The 18765-nt window shown below is 41.3% G+C and overlaps 1 protein-coding gene across 1 annotated transcript in view; it reads right to left on the bottom strand.

The window, feature by feature from the left end:
• Positions 1–18765, bottom strand: part of PLPPR1 (phospholipid phosphatase related 1) — a 139074-nt gene that overhangs the window by 13584 nt on the left and 106725 nt on the right. Inside the window, exon 4 of the mRNA XM_067315511.1 lies at positions 9239–9371. Coding sequence (XP_067171612.1) covers positions 9239–9371 — 133 coding nt within the window. The remainder of the gene's footprint in view (positions 1–9238; positions 9372–18765) is intronic.

Below are 18765 nucleotides of genomic sequence, written 5' to 3' on the forward strand. Positions count from 1 at the left end.
AAGAGTGCATGCTTAACTCTAACAGATGCTTAACTGAGCAACTTGAGGACTTAAAAACAACCTGAAAATGTTAAGCATGTGCCTAAGTACTTTTGTGATGCAAGCTCTGAACAGAACTGTGAGAGTTATTGATTTCACTGAAAACTCTGCAGCTCTATGCCTGTAAAGTTTCTACTAAACCAAAGGCTCAGAGCCTGCAGTCAGGTTTCCTGTACCTGACTTATTAAGAATATTTATGATTTTTTACCAGATCTGGACCAAAAAATGGTCATACAATGGCTCTGAACTATAAAGTTGTAGTGAAAGAGCCGTATAGTGCTGAGACACAGTACTGCACTTAACATCATTATCTGGTGTCAAATTATCTTTTAGATTTTGACTGTCTGTTCTGATGTTGAAAAATCAAGATCTTGATCTGGCAATATTTGCCAGGTTCTTTGGGCCATATTCTAATGCTTTGCCCCAGAAGATATTTCCCACACAGTTGCAGTTCAGCTCATGTCAGTGGGATCACATAGCCTCAAACGCTGCAAGAGGACACATGCATTTGAGCCCAGGAGCATTTCCAGGGTCATGGAACGTCCCTTGCTTGATCCTGTGGTTGCCACCTTCTCCACTAACTCCCACATGACTGTTACCAACAGCTGCTACAGCTACTATGAACATATACAGGGATCTTCAGTCACATATGCTGCTTATACATTGAAGGAACAGAACAGCAGGTTTGCAGCAAAACCAAGCCCAAATGTTTCAAAAGAGTAAATCAGCTCCCCTCTTCCCCTACCCAATCTCTAAGAGGGATTAAAGTAACATCAAAATTTAGGATAAATAAATATTTTTCTTTTGGTCTGTGAATGTTGAGGATCATATATTTTTACCTTTCCCTCCCTGTAGCTCCGTAGATTAAAGTCATTTAAATTATAAATTAGCTTAGATTGTTATGTATTTAAATAAAATCAAGAGCTGAAGCTCCAGGGAAAACAGTTAATCTTAGGAGGGCTGTGACAAAATCCTGAGTGCTGGCAACATCATGTTTATAATAATTTCACTGCTTATCTGTACTGAGTTAAAAAGAAAAAAAAAGACTGCTAAGGTCTGAGAAACAAAGATATCAGGGACTCAGCAACATAATGCAATGGAAAATGCTTTACATCAAATTAAACACTTCTATGTGGGAAGGAAGGAGCGATGCCACAGCGAAGGCGATTTTGGGGCTGAGTTTATTACCAAAGCTCCAGGCCACAAGGTAGAACTGCCCCCCAGAAAATGGCAAAGCACATCCACCGTGTGTCTCAATGACCTGCTCTGTGTTTATGGTAATAAAAAGCCGGCCACGGCCAAGGCAGGAGATCGGAGAGCATGCCTCCACTCAGGAGAACATGGGCTCCCGTGGGAAGCACTGTGTCTTTCTTCTGGTGGGGAAGTGCTCTGCCACCCTGCCGCCTTGCCTTTTCCAACCACAACAAGTAAATTGGGCTGGTGAATGCCTTCCTCTGGTACTGGACTGCAGGATTGGCCTTTATCTTTTTACTGGCACAACAGTCTTCCTCCCTTCTGTTGTGCTACGTTGTCTCGGTTTAAAAGGGAACTGGAGAGAACAGTGATCCTGCTCCTTTATTTCCTTTATTCCTCAGTTAATGCTTTAAATCTATGGCTTTCCAGAGCCTCAAGCATTCCTGATTTAGTGGATGAGTAAGTAAGTTCAAAAGAAAGATGAAAAAGGCAGTAGGTATCTTTTTGGCCTGGCAAAGCAGCAACTTATGCCAGAGATTAATATTGCTTTATATACTCCCTTTTAGGCTGATTCTTAAAAAACATTGGCAAAGCTTGCTTTAGATAGCATCTTCTTGATGTGCTGTGCAAATGACAGGAGATACAGTGATGATTAATACCCAGCCCTTTACAATACTTCAGGAAAATCTAAGAATGAAATACTGAGCTATGTCCCATGGTCTTTAATGTATAAGCCAGTGCAAGTCAAGAACTACAATGTTTCAGAAAAATCTCATGGACTTCATAAAGTTAGTTTAACCTCCAAGCATTGCATGGGTGCAAAGATGCTTCAGCTTTTTTCTCTAAGAAAAAAGGAAATTTCAACAACTGCATTTGCTCAGTATTTGGTAGCACCAAAAGTGCTGGCCCAGACTCAACTGTTGAGGGCTGCAGTACCCTAGCTACAGTAGAACAAGCTATGGTGGACACCTTTATCATGCTTTCAGCTGTGATACATATTGATCCCTGCAATTCCCCTCTTGCAGCTCTGCCAAACTGCACCTTATGAAAATCCTGGCTGTATGCAGCAACGAATTCAGCTAGCAGAAATTTAACCCTTGCAGATGGTACTGATCACATATCAGGTACTCTCATGAGACTTTCAGATAGGGCCAGCTGTAATTGATTAAAAAGGCTGTAACACCAGTGAGCCTGGGCACTGGAGGCAAGATCCCTGACGGTTTTTATACCTCAGGAATGCATCTGCTCAATGGATTTGTTCAATGGCCTACAGCAGCTGTGCTAAGTGACTAGAGCACACAAATGCAGTGACATGGCTGTCAGGATTTTAGAGGCAGGCAAGTCATAGCCAAAAGGCTTCTATGAAGGGTAAGTAGTCCTAGCTTATCAGGGTCATACAGCAGAAGTCTGCGATATAATGCCAGAGAGTGGGAACATGTGCACCTCTTGCAGTCTTTGATGCTCAGGTTTAATGGGAGGTGATTTCCTCCTGCTATGGTGCAGCCCTTACTGTAGCTCTGTAACTCTGGTTTAGAAAACCAGGGAGTGAACTTTAGTCCAGAAGGCAGTATATGCTGAGAAAATACATTAATAGTGCAAGCCATGTGGGGAAAAACCCCTGCAAAATACAGCCTTTACAGTTGGTTACCAGCAGAAAGAACGTATAGGGGTTGATTTCATTTACACAAGGCCCCTCCTTCCCCTTACCCACACACAACAGGTAGTCTGACTGCACAGAGAGACCTTAAACAAGGAGCAAGGGCTTAAATCTTCCCAGCTCCATCTCACCTGAATTAACATTTGCCTTGGAGGAAGAATCTAAATCTTCAGCAGCTTCAATTTTGAATGCTTCAATTTTGAATTTGTCCACTTATACCTCCCCCTAGATCGCTGCCAAATAATCCTCCAAGCAAGAACACCTAATTGCCAAGCTGTTGCTGAGACACAGCTCCAACGGGCTTTCTGATACCAAGTTCCCTGTGCAGCAGTTTCTCAGTGTTGCCACCTCCAGCTATGCCTGTTGTTTATTCTGGTAGAGACACCTGCCCTGTAGAAGAGTTCAGCTTCTCCTCTCTCACTGTAACTTTAGTACCACGCTATTTTCTCCCTGAAACTCTTGCTCAAGCTTCCCCTACTCTGAATCTCTCTGACATCAGTGACTGCAGCTGCCTGTTGACTCCATGGAAACCCTCATTAGTATTGTCATTTAAAATGCCACCTATTTGAAACAAAAACAAACAAACAAAAATGCTGGGAGTTGTAGAATAACAGCTGAAAAGACATTGGGAAGAGATAAGTGAGAAACCATTCAGTGGAAAGAAGAATGAGGAGGTAGAAGCCTTTATTATAGAAAAATTATAAAATCCCTAAGTGACGTGACAAAGAAACAATGCATTGTAGGGCTCATGGGACATGAGAAGCTTTGCTCACAGGTAACATGTCTCCAGGTCTTCTTGGAAGTATATTTATTTAGATACTCCTCCCTTTCCCAATGCCCAGTGAATTATCTGAATTTGTCATACTCAATTTATTCAGAAAGCTTTCCTATTACACATGCAGATGTGTGCGCATGCACAAACACACACGCACGCACACGCGCACGCACACACACCATGTTCTTTAAAGAGGATTAAAATTCAAACGAAGGGAGCCCCGGGCAAGACTCCTGGTTCTACAGCAATGCTGATCCTCAGCGCATCCTTGAAGGTTTGGCTCTAATGGTCCTTCTGTGCAGCCAATAAAACCACTATAGTACTCTGCCCCAGACAAAGACTCTGCTAAATAACCCTTCATCATTAGACTTTAAAGGGTATTATTAAAGGAGATCTGTATCATTATCTCATTTTTCAGCTAGAGAAAGAGGGGGGCACAGGGAAATTTATCACCGGTTGCAGGGGTACCAGGATCAGGCTCTATAGAAAGCTTCTTCCAAGCACTCATAATCTGATCCCATCCGTAATTGGCTTTGATCCCCCAGTGGAGACCTCACAAAGCAAATGGCTCCAGGGACCTGTCACCTCTTGTTTGCTTCACCTGTGCGCATCCTGGCTGGATACTGTCCCCTCAGTATGTCAGAAAGATGTATGGCCTGAACATGCAAGAACAAATTCAGGTCCAAGTGCAAAGGAAATCTGGAGTGTCAAGACCACAAACAGGATTTCTTTCTTCTTTGCTGCTTCATGGCTATCAATTTTCATCTGTGCAACAGTTGACTCAGAGCCTGGCACAAAAGGGGAAGGTAAGGTTTGATCTGTCCCCAAAACAATGATCTGCTTCCCACTGTGGAGGTTCTTCAGTGGTAAGAAGGGATATCTAGGAAGCAGTTGCAGCAGTTTAAGTTAGAGGCAGCACACACAAATTCAGCTTGAGCCCTTTTGAAAGGCAGCCAGTTAATAACAGACATGCACTGTTTCACAGTGAACTTCAGATTCAAGGCAAACAGAAGCATAAGGCTGGGCAAACTATATCCTGAAGCTGCCTAGGGAACTGACATCAGAGTTCTTTGCTTTATCTACCCTATTACAATAAACTCAATGTGTGTATAAGTCTTGTAAACCATTATTTGCTGAAATAAAGCCTTAATTCGCTGAAACAAAGCCTTAATTTCATTATTCAGCTGCCCACTGTGAGGTGTCACCATGCTTTAAATTAAGCTGTCAGTGGAAGCTGATCCATGCCATTTATTAACTGCAAATTATGCATCTCCAAAGTAAAAGTCATTGGCAAAAAATTCATGTAGCATGTTGCATTTCTAAATATCTGAACTGGAGAGAGGCTACTTGCATGTTATCAGGGTTCTGCAGGTATACAACTTAATCACATGGATTAGAAACCTAATATACTGAAAAACAACACAACGCACACTCCAGTTACCCTGCCAGACTGAGTCAGTGAGGTTTGAATTCATGATCCGGGGGGAACTATAGCAGCTGTATATAACCAGATTGACTAATTCCTTGATTGAGTCCATTCACTAAATAGAACTAAATGAATTTATAACCTCTATTTGCAATACAAACGGTTAAGCAGAACATGGAAGCAAATGCAAGATGGCAAGACATGAATGAGGGTACAGAAGGGGAAACTGCCACAAGTAAAGGTGAATAAAAATGCAGAAAGCTGTGTGCACTCAAATGGGGAGACAGGGAGAAGAGGCAAAGACCCAAGAAGCAATCAGTCACTCTTACTCCCTGGTTTCTTAAAGATCCAGTACATAAACTGTGAATTTTGGTAACACAGATTTGTAATAAAACTGCTCTAAGGAATAGAGAGGGGAGGGAGGAGAGATGATGTAACTGGAGAATAGCAGTGCAGCCCCAGTATTTCAGACAGAAAAAAACTGCTCCAAAGCAATCACACACCATTTGTTTGGCCTGTAAAACTTCAGTATAAATGTTTGTGGAAAGAGTTATAAGAGATAGAGGAAAATGGGACAAATTGCAACATATAACAAAGACTGATGTTTCCAGGCTAAGCCAGCTTTTTTCACTGATAAAGAAATTGATTTTCTAAACACAGAGTACATAGCAGATCTCACCTATCTGGGCTGCAGTAAAGGATTTGATATATATTAAGTCAAGCTGAGAGGCAGTCCTCTGCCACAAATGGAACTGTCTACCATGGTGCAGAACGCATATTTGGGCCAGGAAGAAAGAAGAAATTTTGGTTCAGCTTTCTGTGGACAAAGAACCAGGTAGGAATCTAAGACAAAGATCCACCTTCAAAATCCTCATTAAATTCAGGAGGGAAGAACCTTAGAGCGTTGTTTAGAGATACATCACTGCTGAAGGCTTGAGGAAAATAAGGAGAGAATAAGCAAGGCAAGAAGGCAAGAAGGCATAGCAGGTGAGCTAAGAAAACAAGTAAAAAGAAGCACTGTCAGCACCCCAGGAGAGTCACTGGTTTTGGGTTTGCTTAATTCTTTGCACCAGTATTAGAGTGCAAAAACATGCTTTGATCTATACATATGAAGAGAATGCAAGAGAGGAAAAGGCTTAAGCCTAGCAATCAAACCCAACAGACCCAATGGAGACTATATGACAATGATGTTTACCTTTCATACTAAAGAGAGATAATTTGGAATTTCTCTTTTTACTTCTCTTTCCTTACAAAGTCTGAGTGAACATTCAAAGAAATAGCTATAACTTTCTGCCTGCTGTATGTAAAACACAGTTATGTCATTACTTTTAAAAAACTGTTTTTTTCCCAGCATCTCTGGTTACAGAGTCATGGATGGACAAGAAGCATCTTTGCCTTTCTAAGTTTGGGGAAAATAGACCTCAAAGGCATTCTGTGATGTGCCTTCATCTCCTTGTAATTATCCTCCTAACACCAACTGCGACAACTGATGAGATAAAGCAATATTCCAAGGAGCTCAGTTCCTAATCCTTTCACGTACTCGCTGAAGACCCTTGCTCACATGTTCAGATGAAAGAGATTATCAGAGGTGAGCACTGCAAGTAATTGTTACCAAGGCTAGATTGGCAGCAACCTTCCTTGCAACAAACCAGACTGCTTCCTAGGGTTTTCTGGGAGATAAACTGCTTAATCAATTCTGTAACTTACAGCCCTCATGTTTAGCAAGGGTAGATACAAGCACAGGAATGCACATATGAGCAACCTGGTAGCCTCTGCACAGCCAAGCACCCAGATATCCTCTGGGTTTTTGGAACAAGCAAACTGTGTGAAGCTAACATCCCTAATCAGCTACAGATGGTCCACTGAGGTTAAATCTTCAAAATGCATTTGCAGTTTCAGTGATTTTAAATTCTTTTCATCAATTATTTCGGCCACTTTTCAATAAACTCTACTTGTCTCATTTTACTGCACAAGTGGGGAGAAAGTTTCAGGCACAGAAAAAGCAAACAAACGACTAGTGTAGTTTAAGACAAGACTGACATTTTAAGACATTTCTAATAAGGTTGACTTCCTTTCTCTCTGGAAGACAAATAAAGCTGCAGAGCCAAGATTGATTTCTCTAGCAAGGTTCATATTTTGCTACTCTCTGAGGGTCCACTGTATCATTGCTGCCCCCTATTCCTCCACCAGAAGAGAAACAATAGCATGAAAGCTTAAGAATAAAGCTAATTAAAATGAAAGCAGCACAGAAAGAGATAACTGTAAGAAAACATACACAGCAAGTGCTTAGCCTCCCGGGTCTTTTAGCACTGACCCTGCAGGTGAAAGTATTTGATTAGGACTTTGCAACATGTTGAATGTGCTGGAACAGCCAAAAAGCCCCGAGTGGCCAAGTGGATTCTGGTGCTCTGCTTCCCTCTTAATAGCAGTTTACTATCCATCAATATAACCTAGAGGTTATGTGAAGTTCAAGGGTATTTTATTTTTTAATTACGTTCCAGTGTCTTTTATTTTCATGAGCAGCACACATACCAGGTCTGAATAATGGACCATGGGTGGTTTGTCTCTGCTCCCAGTGCAGGAGAGGATAAAAGACCATTTTACTTCCTAACCTCCGTGCAGGAATCAGGAGTAATCCTTCTGTGCCCAGAGGGGAGGGTGAAGATGACTCTCTCGCAGGGTCTTGGGCCCTACAGTTTGCTTGTTCTTCCTACCCTTTGGCATTCTCAGTGCTCCCTCTATCATGCAGAGTCACAGGGAGAGGGGAAGGAGAAAAAAGATCGTGCCTATTCCTTCCCCACAGGATAAATCTGCTGAAGATGAGAGACTTCACAGTGGGTAAGGTGTTATTGAACCCCATGCTCTATGCAAGGCTTCCTGCTTGCAAGCAGAACAACACTCCATGGGAGCAATACAACCCTCACTGTAGTCGCACCAACCCTTTCTTTTCCAGATAAAACTCAGGAATTCAGCAGTGACAGGGAAGAGGAGATCCAGATATTTGCAGCTTTTCATTCAGTTGTTTCTTTTATCTGAGACTGTGACTTCAGGCACAGCTCTCCATGATGGGCAGTATGCAAGGATGCTGTAAGTCTAGGAGTGAACAGGGAGGGAGGTGCCACAGCTCCCTGTGAATAAAAGCTCTTCCTGGCCAGTGGTGAACAACATTTATCTCTGGCTTATGCCAGCAGTGGGACAATCCATCTCACCCCAAGCACCAACTCAAGTCAACTCAAGTCCTCTCAGGAATGAATGAGGAGGAATGAAGTCAGAACTGCTTTCACGTGCCATTCAGAGCTGCTCTCTTCTCACCCTGTTGCTAAAGGCAAGCAGTAAATGAACAAACAGCGCTCCTTATTTCTAAATACCTAGGCATGAGGTCTGGCCAACCTTAAAAGGCTGCGAATTGGGAAGTCCTGAGGGAACAACCACACTCTCCATCAGTGCCACACAAGTAACGCAAGCTGCAATGCTGTTCCTCTTCCCACTCTGAAAGAACCATGAGATGGTGCCTCAGCGAGATCTCGTAGGCATTTTTCCACTAATCAAGCTTTGCGAAAAAGGCATAGTTCTTTGTAAGGATCACATACATCAACCTCCAAATGGTTTAGTGACAGAATTTCTTCACTAGTTTCTCAGCAATTAACCCAATAAAATCTCTAACAACAAAAAAAAAACCCAATTAGAATAAAAATAAGAATTTTATTCCACAGTGGGCTCAGGGCTTTTTTACACTATGCTAAGCTGAACATTATGTGCTGGTATTTTAGATGTTAAAATTAGAATTGAAAAGAAAAATGCCAAAGAGATGGGCTGCTGAGTACAGGTTTGTAAGTAAAATGTGTAGCTTACGCAGAATAGCAGTGATGGAACTATTCATATAAGGATTTGATCAGCATAACCTTTCTTCAAGGGTCCAGAAGAAGCATTAAGCTCAGCAGAATAGGATATAAACCAGCTCCACACAGCATGATATGGCACATTTCAAACATTACCTTGCAAATCCCGAGGGGGACTATCCCTCTAAGGTGGAAGACGCCTGCAAAGATTTCACAGCTTAATTAATTTTGTGCTGCAGATCATTAGGATCTTTTGTTCTGTTTTTGTGCAAACAGGGACCAAACTCACTGTGGTTAAGGATGCTTACCTATAAAACGTATTATTCTTCGAAGCAGTGGGTTCAGGTAACAGCACTCTCCAGTCAAAATAGTTTTCTCTTGAATAATTAGAGTTTCTCGTGTTGACTTTATGAAATACATGGATATTTCGCCGATAAAAATCTGTCAGGAAAGAAACAGAAGGTTAAAAACAGCATGAAAAACATTAAAACATGGATGTCTGATTCCAGCCCACAGAAACTACTGCACACCAGTGTGTTTCTGGGACATTGAATTTGCACAGTGAAGCTGCACTTATTCACTCAGGATGAAGTAATATAGACCAGGCTTCCAGCCAAGAAGAGGGTCTGTCATTCTCACACTCAGTGGCAAGCCAAAGCAAACATTCTCATACTAACTCCCAGGATATGGAGAACAAACAAAGCTTTATCATTACTGTGGCACATACAGGCTTCTATTTTTACTGTGATTAGCATGGAATTTGTCATGTCATGCTATTAGTATTTCAAATTTACTGCTAGGATACACTTTATAAATGGAAGCCTTCTATCTATCCAGGAAACTGGAAAGTAGTCCTGCAGACATCCATCCCAATGTTTTATCAGCAAGCCTAAGTGATACTGGGGACAGACCATCTTTAAAGACGAATGTTTCAGGTAGTTTCCATGTCTTCTCAAATGTACAGTCTTCTGAGGCTGCCAACCAGGGTACAGAGCTCCTGCTAATTTTTAAAAGGGATTTAGTTGAAGGACATGTCTGCAATGGAAACTGGTCTGAAGTCACAAAGCTTTTTTGAGGCAGGTAACCAAAAATTTTGGAGTTCAAAATTTGAAAAGCCACATGTATACTAGTAAACTAGAAAGTGCCAGAGTATGGGCACAGCAGTGTTAGACAGTCATCCTTACCATTACATTGCTAGCATGGTCCCTGGCATACATTAGCTTGGTGACAACAGTCTCATAAAATACTTGGGACAATTCCCACAATGAAGGTTCATCAGAAAGAGTTTAGCCAGTGAGCCATGGGTTAAGCATACAAGCTAGTCTGAGGGCCAGAGATGGTTTCTGGCATGTTTTATTTACTAAATGGCCTGTTTTGTTTATTAAAACATCGGCATGTAAGAGTCCAGGTATCCATTGATCTTGATGTTAGCTGTATTTATGTACTACATAAAGTTTTTTGATGAGAACACTTATTCTTTCTGTGCAGTATGATAAATGCTCCTCATATGAATAGGATCAGGATTTCCTAAGCACTCAGAATTGGTTTAACTCTATTGCACAAAAGTCAGATATCTGCCCTAGCTAAAGCCAGAGAGGATTGATCACAGGCTTTAGAGGCAGTGAGGGCCCACTGTGAGTGGGCACTTCAAAAATCTCATCTGTTATGTTTTGTCAGCATGCTTCAGATAGGGAGACTGTGTGCTTTAGAAAGACAGAGTTTGAAATGAAATTCTATGGAAAAAGAAGCCAGCCTGAAGTGGAAGAAATGAGCTTTTAAAAGGGGAGCATTCAAAAGAATTCATTTAACTGTGTTATAGTAAGACATACAAGAAGAATTTATATTGTTAGGGAAGGGTCAAAGAAATAGATAACAAAAATGTGCGTGCACACGCGCGCGCACACACACACACACACACACACACACACACACACACACAGTTAGTATAAATACCGAGGAAATATTCCTAGTTCACTTTGACTGTTGCAACAATACGCTGTTTCAAGGGCAACAATTTATTCTTATTAAGCCGAATAAGCATCCTTATTGATTATTGGCATTCAAGCCAAGTATGCTCAACCTCTTTATAATTCCAGCCATTGATGGCCAGAGATGTGGAGTTGTAAAATGTATCTTGATAATGGCATCTGGGGGTAGCAGCCGATGCACGGGAGCCTCGCTGAAGTATTGCCTTTACCCTGTTTCATTCCATCTGCTCTTAACAGAATTGGCAAGCAATTCAATAAGCTCAGCTCACTAACTATGGGGGTGGGAATTAAGAAAAAGACCATCTGCACAAAAGCAGTTTAAAAGTGACACTTTATTTCAGACCATTTATTATCTGAGTTATGATAACACTCAGAAGTTTGAATTAATGCTTTGGCCCTCTGTCTGTCAGGGACTGTACATACTCTTTGAGGACTGTTTCATGCCGTGGAGAAATTCTAGTCTGCAAAGACATGAGATAGTGGATTTTAAAAACCCTAAACTTTACAAACAAGAGAGAGTTAGATATAAGGCATAATCATAGTCCTCCTTTAAAAGTAAATCCATTTTAAATGCCTTTTCACTAGAAATTTGCTAAACATTTTTTCATTTCCATTCTCATCTTTATTTCTATGAATTTAATTGTCTGGCATATTCGTAGCAACTCCCATACAGGTAGATTAGTTCCATCTATTAAATTTAGGGGTAAATGTTGCCATGGTACAAATATGTTCAATTCCATTCCACAGACTTAAGCAGAGCTATCCCAGATTTCCTCCAGCATAGCAGATCAAAATGTGATTTTTTCTTAGGTGAACAGTTCCTTTGTCTTAATATGGCCTTTAGGTGTATTGTGAGGTGACATAAGATTACTCAACTGGATAGACTGGATTATTCATGTGGTCCTACCTCTGGCACTGAATTTAGTTGCCTGAATTTGAGAGTTGTGTTTCCCTATACCTTTAACATGGGCTCTAGAAAATAATTCAAGGCCTTGAACCTGGGAATTCAAGGTGAGCCTGGGCACCTAGTTCTGACAGCTAATCTACCTGTACAAAATTGAATGGGGTGTGAATAGTCCCCTAAAGAACTAATTTTTTTCTCTCTAGGCAATTTTGAAGCAGAGTAACTCCCCTGACTTTCCTAATTTAAAACCTGATGATTCTGCACGTGCAGTGTCCATGTCCAGCCAAGTTCCCCAGCTGGCCTCCCTGAAATCAATCACTGACACTGTTAAGTGCCTGAGCCCCTGCCAGAATAGAATTAGCAACCCAGGAATTGCTACAGTTCAGTCCCAAATCTGAAATCTAAATACACACACACAGTTATGGGGGGAAAAAGAAAAAACAAACAAACTTCTATTTTTATTAGGAAAAAATGCAAGGTTCATGGACTTCTGGATCACACTGGCTTAAGTAGCAGGAATGACGAGAAAATTGCACTGGAAGTTGGGGCCTTTTATTCAGTGCTAAAAGCACAGGTGATCTGCAGTCTGATGTGATATTTGCCGTAGGAAAACAAATCTAGTGTCAGGTAGTCAATGGATGCAATTTTGATCTCAATTTCATGAGTGCAACAGCAGCTTAAGTCCACTGAGGTTGTACTGTTTGGACTTTTTTGCTCACATCCCTCTTAATATTAGTATTAGGTATAAATACTACAGTGGTTTCCCGAAGTCCCACTATGAACTGGAGGTACTTCCCAGAGGTCATTTCTTCTTTGCTGATTTCAACCTGTCCAGCAAGAAAACTCTTCTTCATCTATCCCAGCCATTCCATTACCAGCAGTGTTACCAAATACTTGATCCTCAGTCTTCAGCTCTCAAAAACCCCTGCTGCTCACGTTTTTCATTTTTTTTCTGATTGTCTCAGCAAAGTGTCTGATAAAATGACCTCTTTCATTTTCCTCATCAACAGGCCTTTGTCCATGATAGATTTCAATTTGCACAGATATAGTTAAGAAATAATATCCTCCAAGTCGTGACTATACATCCTTCAAATAGTGAAATATTACATCTTCCCCCTTCATGCTCTGAGCACTGCATGAGCACCCAGCCTTCCCTGAACTGCTCTACAGATTACAAACAGTTTGTTAATTTGTTTCATTAATTATTAATCAAAAAACAACATAACTGTTGTTTTTAAAGGGAAATAGAGATTTTTATCTTCAACTTTTTTAAAATTTTTTTTTGCAACACTTTCAGATGAGCTCACAGTCTCCTTGCCAAATCATTCTTTGCACAACTGCCCTCTAAAAATAGACTGTGAGTAAAGGTCAAGAAGAACTGCTTCTATTAGGATAAATTAAGAAAAACTGGTCTGCAATAAATCTGGGCTAAGACTGAAAGAAAGTTTCAGAAGAGTGGCCACCTGGAGCAACCCTCCTGCAGCAACTGTGCAGGGTTGGGCGAGGGTGGGAAGCAGCCTTGAATGGTTTTATTGACTTCAGGAAAGGAATTCCTTGATGATCCTGTTGGGACAGCCACGGATGGGGCCCACGTTCATTTCTTTAACTCTATTTGTTTCTCTTATCAGGACATCAGCTTTGTACCTCACTTCAAATAAATCTTCTAGCAAAGCTGAGGGCTGCACTCTTGCTTTACTCCCCTGGCATGCCTTGCCTTATGTCTCTTCCAGCAACAAAAATCTTCCTGCACAGCCACACGTCTCTGAACTCCAGCAGGTACAGTACCATAATTGGTTTCTCTTATGCACAAACTGGCTTGTCACAAGCCACAATGTTCCAGTGTATTCTTCCTTTTCACTTAAGTCGGTTTGGTATCCTCTGCCTTCATTTGAAAACTCACTCCAGACTCACTGCAACTTAGTCAAAATGTTTGCCCCTCTTCTCCTAGCCAGGATGAAGCATATATGAGTCCTCATCTGGAGGATATCATATGATATATATCATATATCATATGCTATATGCTATATACGAATCCCCATCTGGAGCAACCTTCTTGTCTTTTCCCAGTTTGTTGGCTCGCTCAGTCATGAGTGATGAATGGGTCAACACTATTTTTCTGTTTTTTAACACTTTAAGAGAATGCTGGAGTCATGTGAAAGTTGCTGCATAAAGCTTTAATTTCAGCCACATTTCCTTGTAAATAAAGGGGAAGTGTCAGCCAGGATTCACAGGACAGATTCTGGGAGCAGAGCTGAGCAGATCCTCAGTTTGGGTTCCCTCAAGTCTTCACTGTGAAACAACAGTCTTTCACTGTTTCCCACAAAAAAACCCATAGGTGGTGGCACTTCTGATTGTAACAACAGGAGGGTGATCCCATATTAATAAGAATTACATGAAATACTGCCAGGCTATATCCGCCTTTTGTACGCATAAATTTAGATTGCCCTGAAATCTTTTAAAGTTTACTCCAACAGCATCCTTGTGAGACAGTGGAGTCTCCTATTAACACCATTTTATAGATGGAAACTGCATATAGAGACATGCTCTCCCTCAGCAAGCTCCCTGGCAGCAAAAAACCCCCCTGAACTTGGATCTCTTGAGTCCCACATATTCGCTCTCAGATCTGGTCTGGCTTCAGCAAGTTGTATGACATTTTCTGAATTCTCCATAAGAATCTGTGTAGTTGCATTGTGAATGTCATGAACAGAAAGAACTAAATTAATTAAGACGGAAGTGTTCAGACTCCAAGGCAAGGGGAAGAGCGAATAGGTGGAGGACACTGGCTGTGAGACAAGCTGTGCACAGAGCTCCAGGAGCAGTGCAGGAGGGAATATGAACAGCTGAAGGTCTTGGGGCTCTCGATCCCAAACAGCCAGTTTCAAAATGACTCCACACAACAGCTCTCCCTGAGAAAAGCCCACCCTATCAAGTAAGGCTCTGTGAGCAGGCATGTCCACTGAAAAGTGACCTTTGCGAAGCCCTTCAGCAGGTGTTTCATTGGCATTGCCTTGCACTGGGCCCAAAGCCATTCTGCCCTTTCTCATCGGGGCGTATCTCAGGACCCGCATTCGCACAGCTGCCTGTCGGCAGAAAGATGCTCTCCAGACGCTACACAGAAGGTCACAGCTCCATTCCTCCATCACCAGGTAAACAAGCACCACAAATACAGTGCACAGAATCCTAAAGCGATTTAGGTGGGAAGGAGCCCCAGAGGTCTCCAGTCCAACCCCTGATCAAAGCAGGGCCAGTTTAGATCAGGTAGAGCAGAGCCTTGTGCAGTCATGTTTTGAATATCTTCAGGGCTGGAGATCCCACAGCCTCTTGGGGCCTCTGTTTTGCTGTTTGACTACTGTCATTTTAAAAAGCTAATTCTTCCTAATATTTAATCGGAGTTTCTTCTTTTGCAGCTTGTGTCCATTGCAGTGTAGCCTCTACTTCTTTGAACAGTCTGGCTCTATCTTCACTATAATCCCCCCATTGGAACATAGTCCATACAGAATTTCCCTCACTGTTTCTAGTTCCTTAATTTCCTTAAATCTACCTCACAGTTAGTCTTAAGAGACACCTGAGTGTACTTTCAAGGGTTTTTGATTAGCCTTCCTATCTTCCACCTGCAGTGCCAGATCTTGACCACTACATAGCTGAAACTCCACTGTCAAGTCTGGGCAGCAAACACCAAGCAACAAAATCTTGCTTTTTCTTTCCCCCATCCTCTGTTTGCCTTATATGTACTCACATTGAAAAAGGCACCTTAGGATACAAGCAGGTACAGAGGTCTGCCTTGGTACCCTCTGCAAAACAGAGTATTTTTGTGATCTGTAGCCAGGACACTGACCCAGGCCTGCCTGGCTGACAACTAGGGAGTCGGATGAGTTTTTTCTCAGGCACTCTCTCATCTTTTTCATCACCATTTACACAGGTCTTCTGTAGCCCACAGGAATCAGTGCTATATTTTGTAAAATTATATGAGGAAATGAAGCAGACTTTTCAATTAAACGTTGCAGAGTAAGCTCATAGTCTGCTGAGGACAAAACCCAAACTTACATTCAATTATTTATTATTTCATTCTGTTTTTTTTTTTTTCTTTTCAGTGAAGACAATAACAAAGAACAGCTTTATAAAGCACTTTTCCAGAAAAGAGAAATTGGTTTCTTTTATTCCCTCCAAGACAAAAGGTCTGCAATCCACAATTGGCATTCCAGACTGCCCCCAAACAATTGCCTTATCATTCTGCTCAAAAAACAATTTGTTGTGGGAAAATGGTCTGAAATAATTAAATTCCAAAACTTCATTAAAATCAAGAGGGGAAATTTTTCCTAGCTTCGCACTATTCCACAGCAAGTGGCATGTTAATGGGACCTTGATGAAAGTCCTGTAAGACACTGGCAGTAAAAGTGCCTGAAAGTGCTGTAACAAACCACAAGGTATATTTATTACTTTCCAGAAGGGTGTGTAAATACTAGAATATAAACAACTGCACACAGGTAAGACCACACCTTTACCTCACTCCTATGCACCCCACTTTGCCAAGGAACCCACTTGCCATGTGGTGAATGACAAAGACTCAAAAGGAGGGAGACGAAACACCACTTTCGAAAGAAACCTGATCTGCAGTGAGGTTCCTCCTCCAGTCTAATCCTCTAGTCCTAGTAACCTCAGCTTTGTTTCCTAACAATAAAAGAAAGATGCAACCAAATGTGCCTTGAATGGAGATCACCCTGGAACTAAATTAAATATAGGCCAGCTCTAAAAATGAGGAACTCGTGAGCACCATGGAATACATCTCCATACATCTCCATGGAAAAGGGACATATCCATTCTTCACAAGGAGACAGGTACGTACGGGACATGCCTTTTCCTCAGAAAGTTGCCAGCCCTTCCCGTTGCCCCTGGTTTGTCCTGCCAGCATTGCACGTGAAGTGTGGCAGGTGGGAAGGCGGTAGCAGAGGAGACTGTGCTTTCTTGCAGCACTGTCACCTACAGATCCCAGGGATTTTTGCCTGGAAATGCTGGGAAGAAGCTGCAGCACAGCCCTGAGCTGAACAAGCCACACTTGGTTTTCTTGGCATCTGCTACTGAGCTACCACAAGGGACTTAGCCAACATAGCACAGAAATTCCCTGGCTTGCCTTCTAGAAATATATCACTGTAATAATAATAACAATCTCTGCAACTTTGAAAATTGTGCAAATTCCACAGAGAAATTTGAATAGTTTCCTCCTGTATCAGACAGATTTGATCAACACTGTATGTTGGCCTCTGATTAATAACCAAATCACTGTTTGGTTTTACTGATTCCAACAAAGCTATCTTAAAACAAATACTCCTTTGCACAAATTTATTGCACTGGCCAGTTAATAATTCCATGGAGGCTACCACTTCTGTCACAGAAAATGAAGGAAAGAAACTGAAGATTTTTTTGAAAACAGTGGGGGAACTTTTTATTATACTGTAAGGAAAATAAAAATGGTGTTCTTGAAGTTTTCTACTGATATTCAGTATTCATTTCAGCGAACAGATTTTCTTCCTAAGCCTTTCTCCCTCTCTCAAGTAACCAGACAAATCATAATGGATGGACCAGTACATGAAGCAGCTTTGAACTCTGAAATCTTTATTTAGTACCAACTAGGGAATTCCTAGTAAGCCCATAACCAGGAAAGCTAGTCTTGACGGACATTAATAAATGTGGCTGAGTCGTCTTAGATTGTTTTTTAAGGGAATGGCTTGAAATGTTTATGATTATGCAAAACAGTTCCTCTTGAAACATTATTTTTGTAAAACTCTTACAATGGCAAAAATTAAAGAAAAATTATTTCTGCTCCAAATGAGCAGAGTGATTACCTCTCTGATATTTTGAAATGGACAATGCATCGAAATAGTACACTTTCTCCCAGACTCTGCAAAACTTGATGCTGCTGGACAGATCACTTTTAACTTCATCAGACTTGTGACTCTGGAACTCAAAGTCAAAGCTCCTCTGCTTAAACTTTTAAGCTGTTCTTAATTTTTTAGTTTCTTATCACTGGAAAGCCAGCTGAGTAAAATGCCTACGCTATGTTTGCTTCAAGAAAAGAGATTGCATTTCAAGACTTCCAACACTGAAAAAAATACAATTATCTTATTGAGTTCTATACTGAAGAACAACCACCAAAAGGAGGGGCTGTCAGTCTAAAGATCTATAGTGCCTAGTCTGAGAGGTCAGAAATCTGAATGGGCAATCATTTTGCTGTAGGCCCTCTTAAGGCTAAGATAAGCTTTTTGGCAACTGGGAACCTTTGATCTTTTGAAATATGGCTGAGGCAAAGACTGAAGTTCTGTGTTTTTCTTACAGTGCCATGGAGATGAACATCCTCTTTCGCACTCCCATTCCCCAGGCCCAAAGACAGACTGGTAGCTAGCTCACCCAAGTGATTACCTTCCTCAGAGGAAGGTACATTCCTGCCTGCTATAATTCAAATAAATTAATCCTAGCTTCTCTCTTTATCATGAGATGGCCTGAAAGCATTCATATACCCATCTACATATGAAAAGAGAAAGGCTGGAGACTTAGCAGTTGTTCAATAATCAACCTCCACTACTGTCAGCACAGCTGGCACAAATTACTTGAGATGAAGGTGAAACCTTACATATTTTACGAAGCTTTTTGTGGTGCCAGAACCTACAACTTGATTCTAAAACAGAGACAATGATTCTAGGAACCACTCTTTTCTACCAGTGCTGAGGGAAAAATATATTAATTGAGTTTTAAGACGCATGCTTAAGAGGAAAAATCACTAAATCAGAAATAAGTGGCTGGTTGTTTCTTTGCAAAGAAAAACAGGTTTGTCCTTACTTAAGTGCAATTTATCACTTTATTCACCACTTTCCCGCTACTTTGCAGAAAAGCTGCTAATTCTACTCACTCAGAAGATTCAATACGACTAAGGCAGATGAAAACCTTTGAC

This window comes from Apteryx mantelli, chromosome Z (genome assembly GCF_036417845.1).
Source record: "Apteryx mantelli isolate bAptMan1 chromosome Z, bAptMan1.hap1, whole genome shotgun sequence".
Taxonomy (NCBI): Eukaryota; Metazoa; Chordata; class Aves; order Apterygiformes; family Apterygidae; genus Apteryx; species Apteryx mantelli.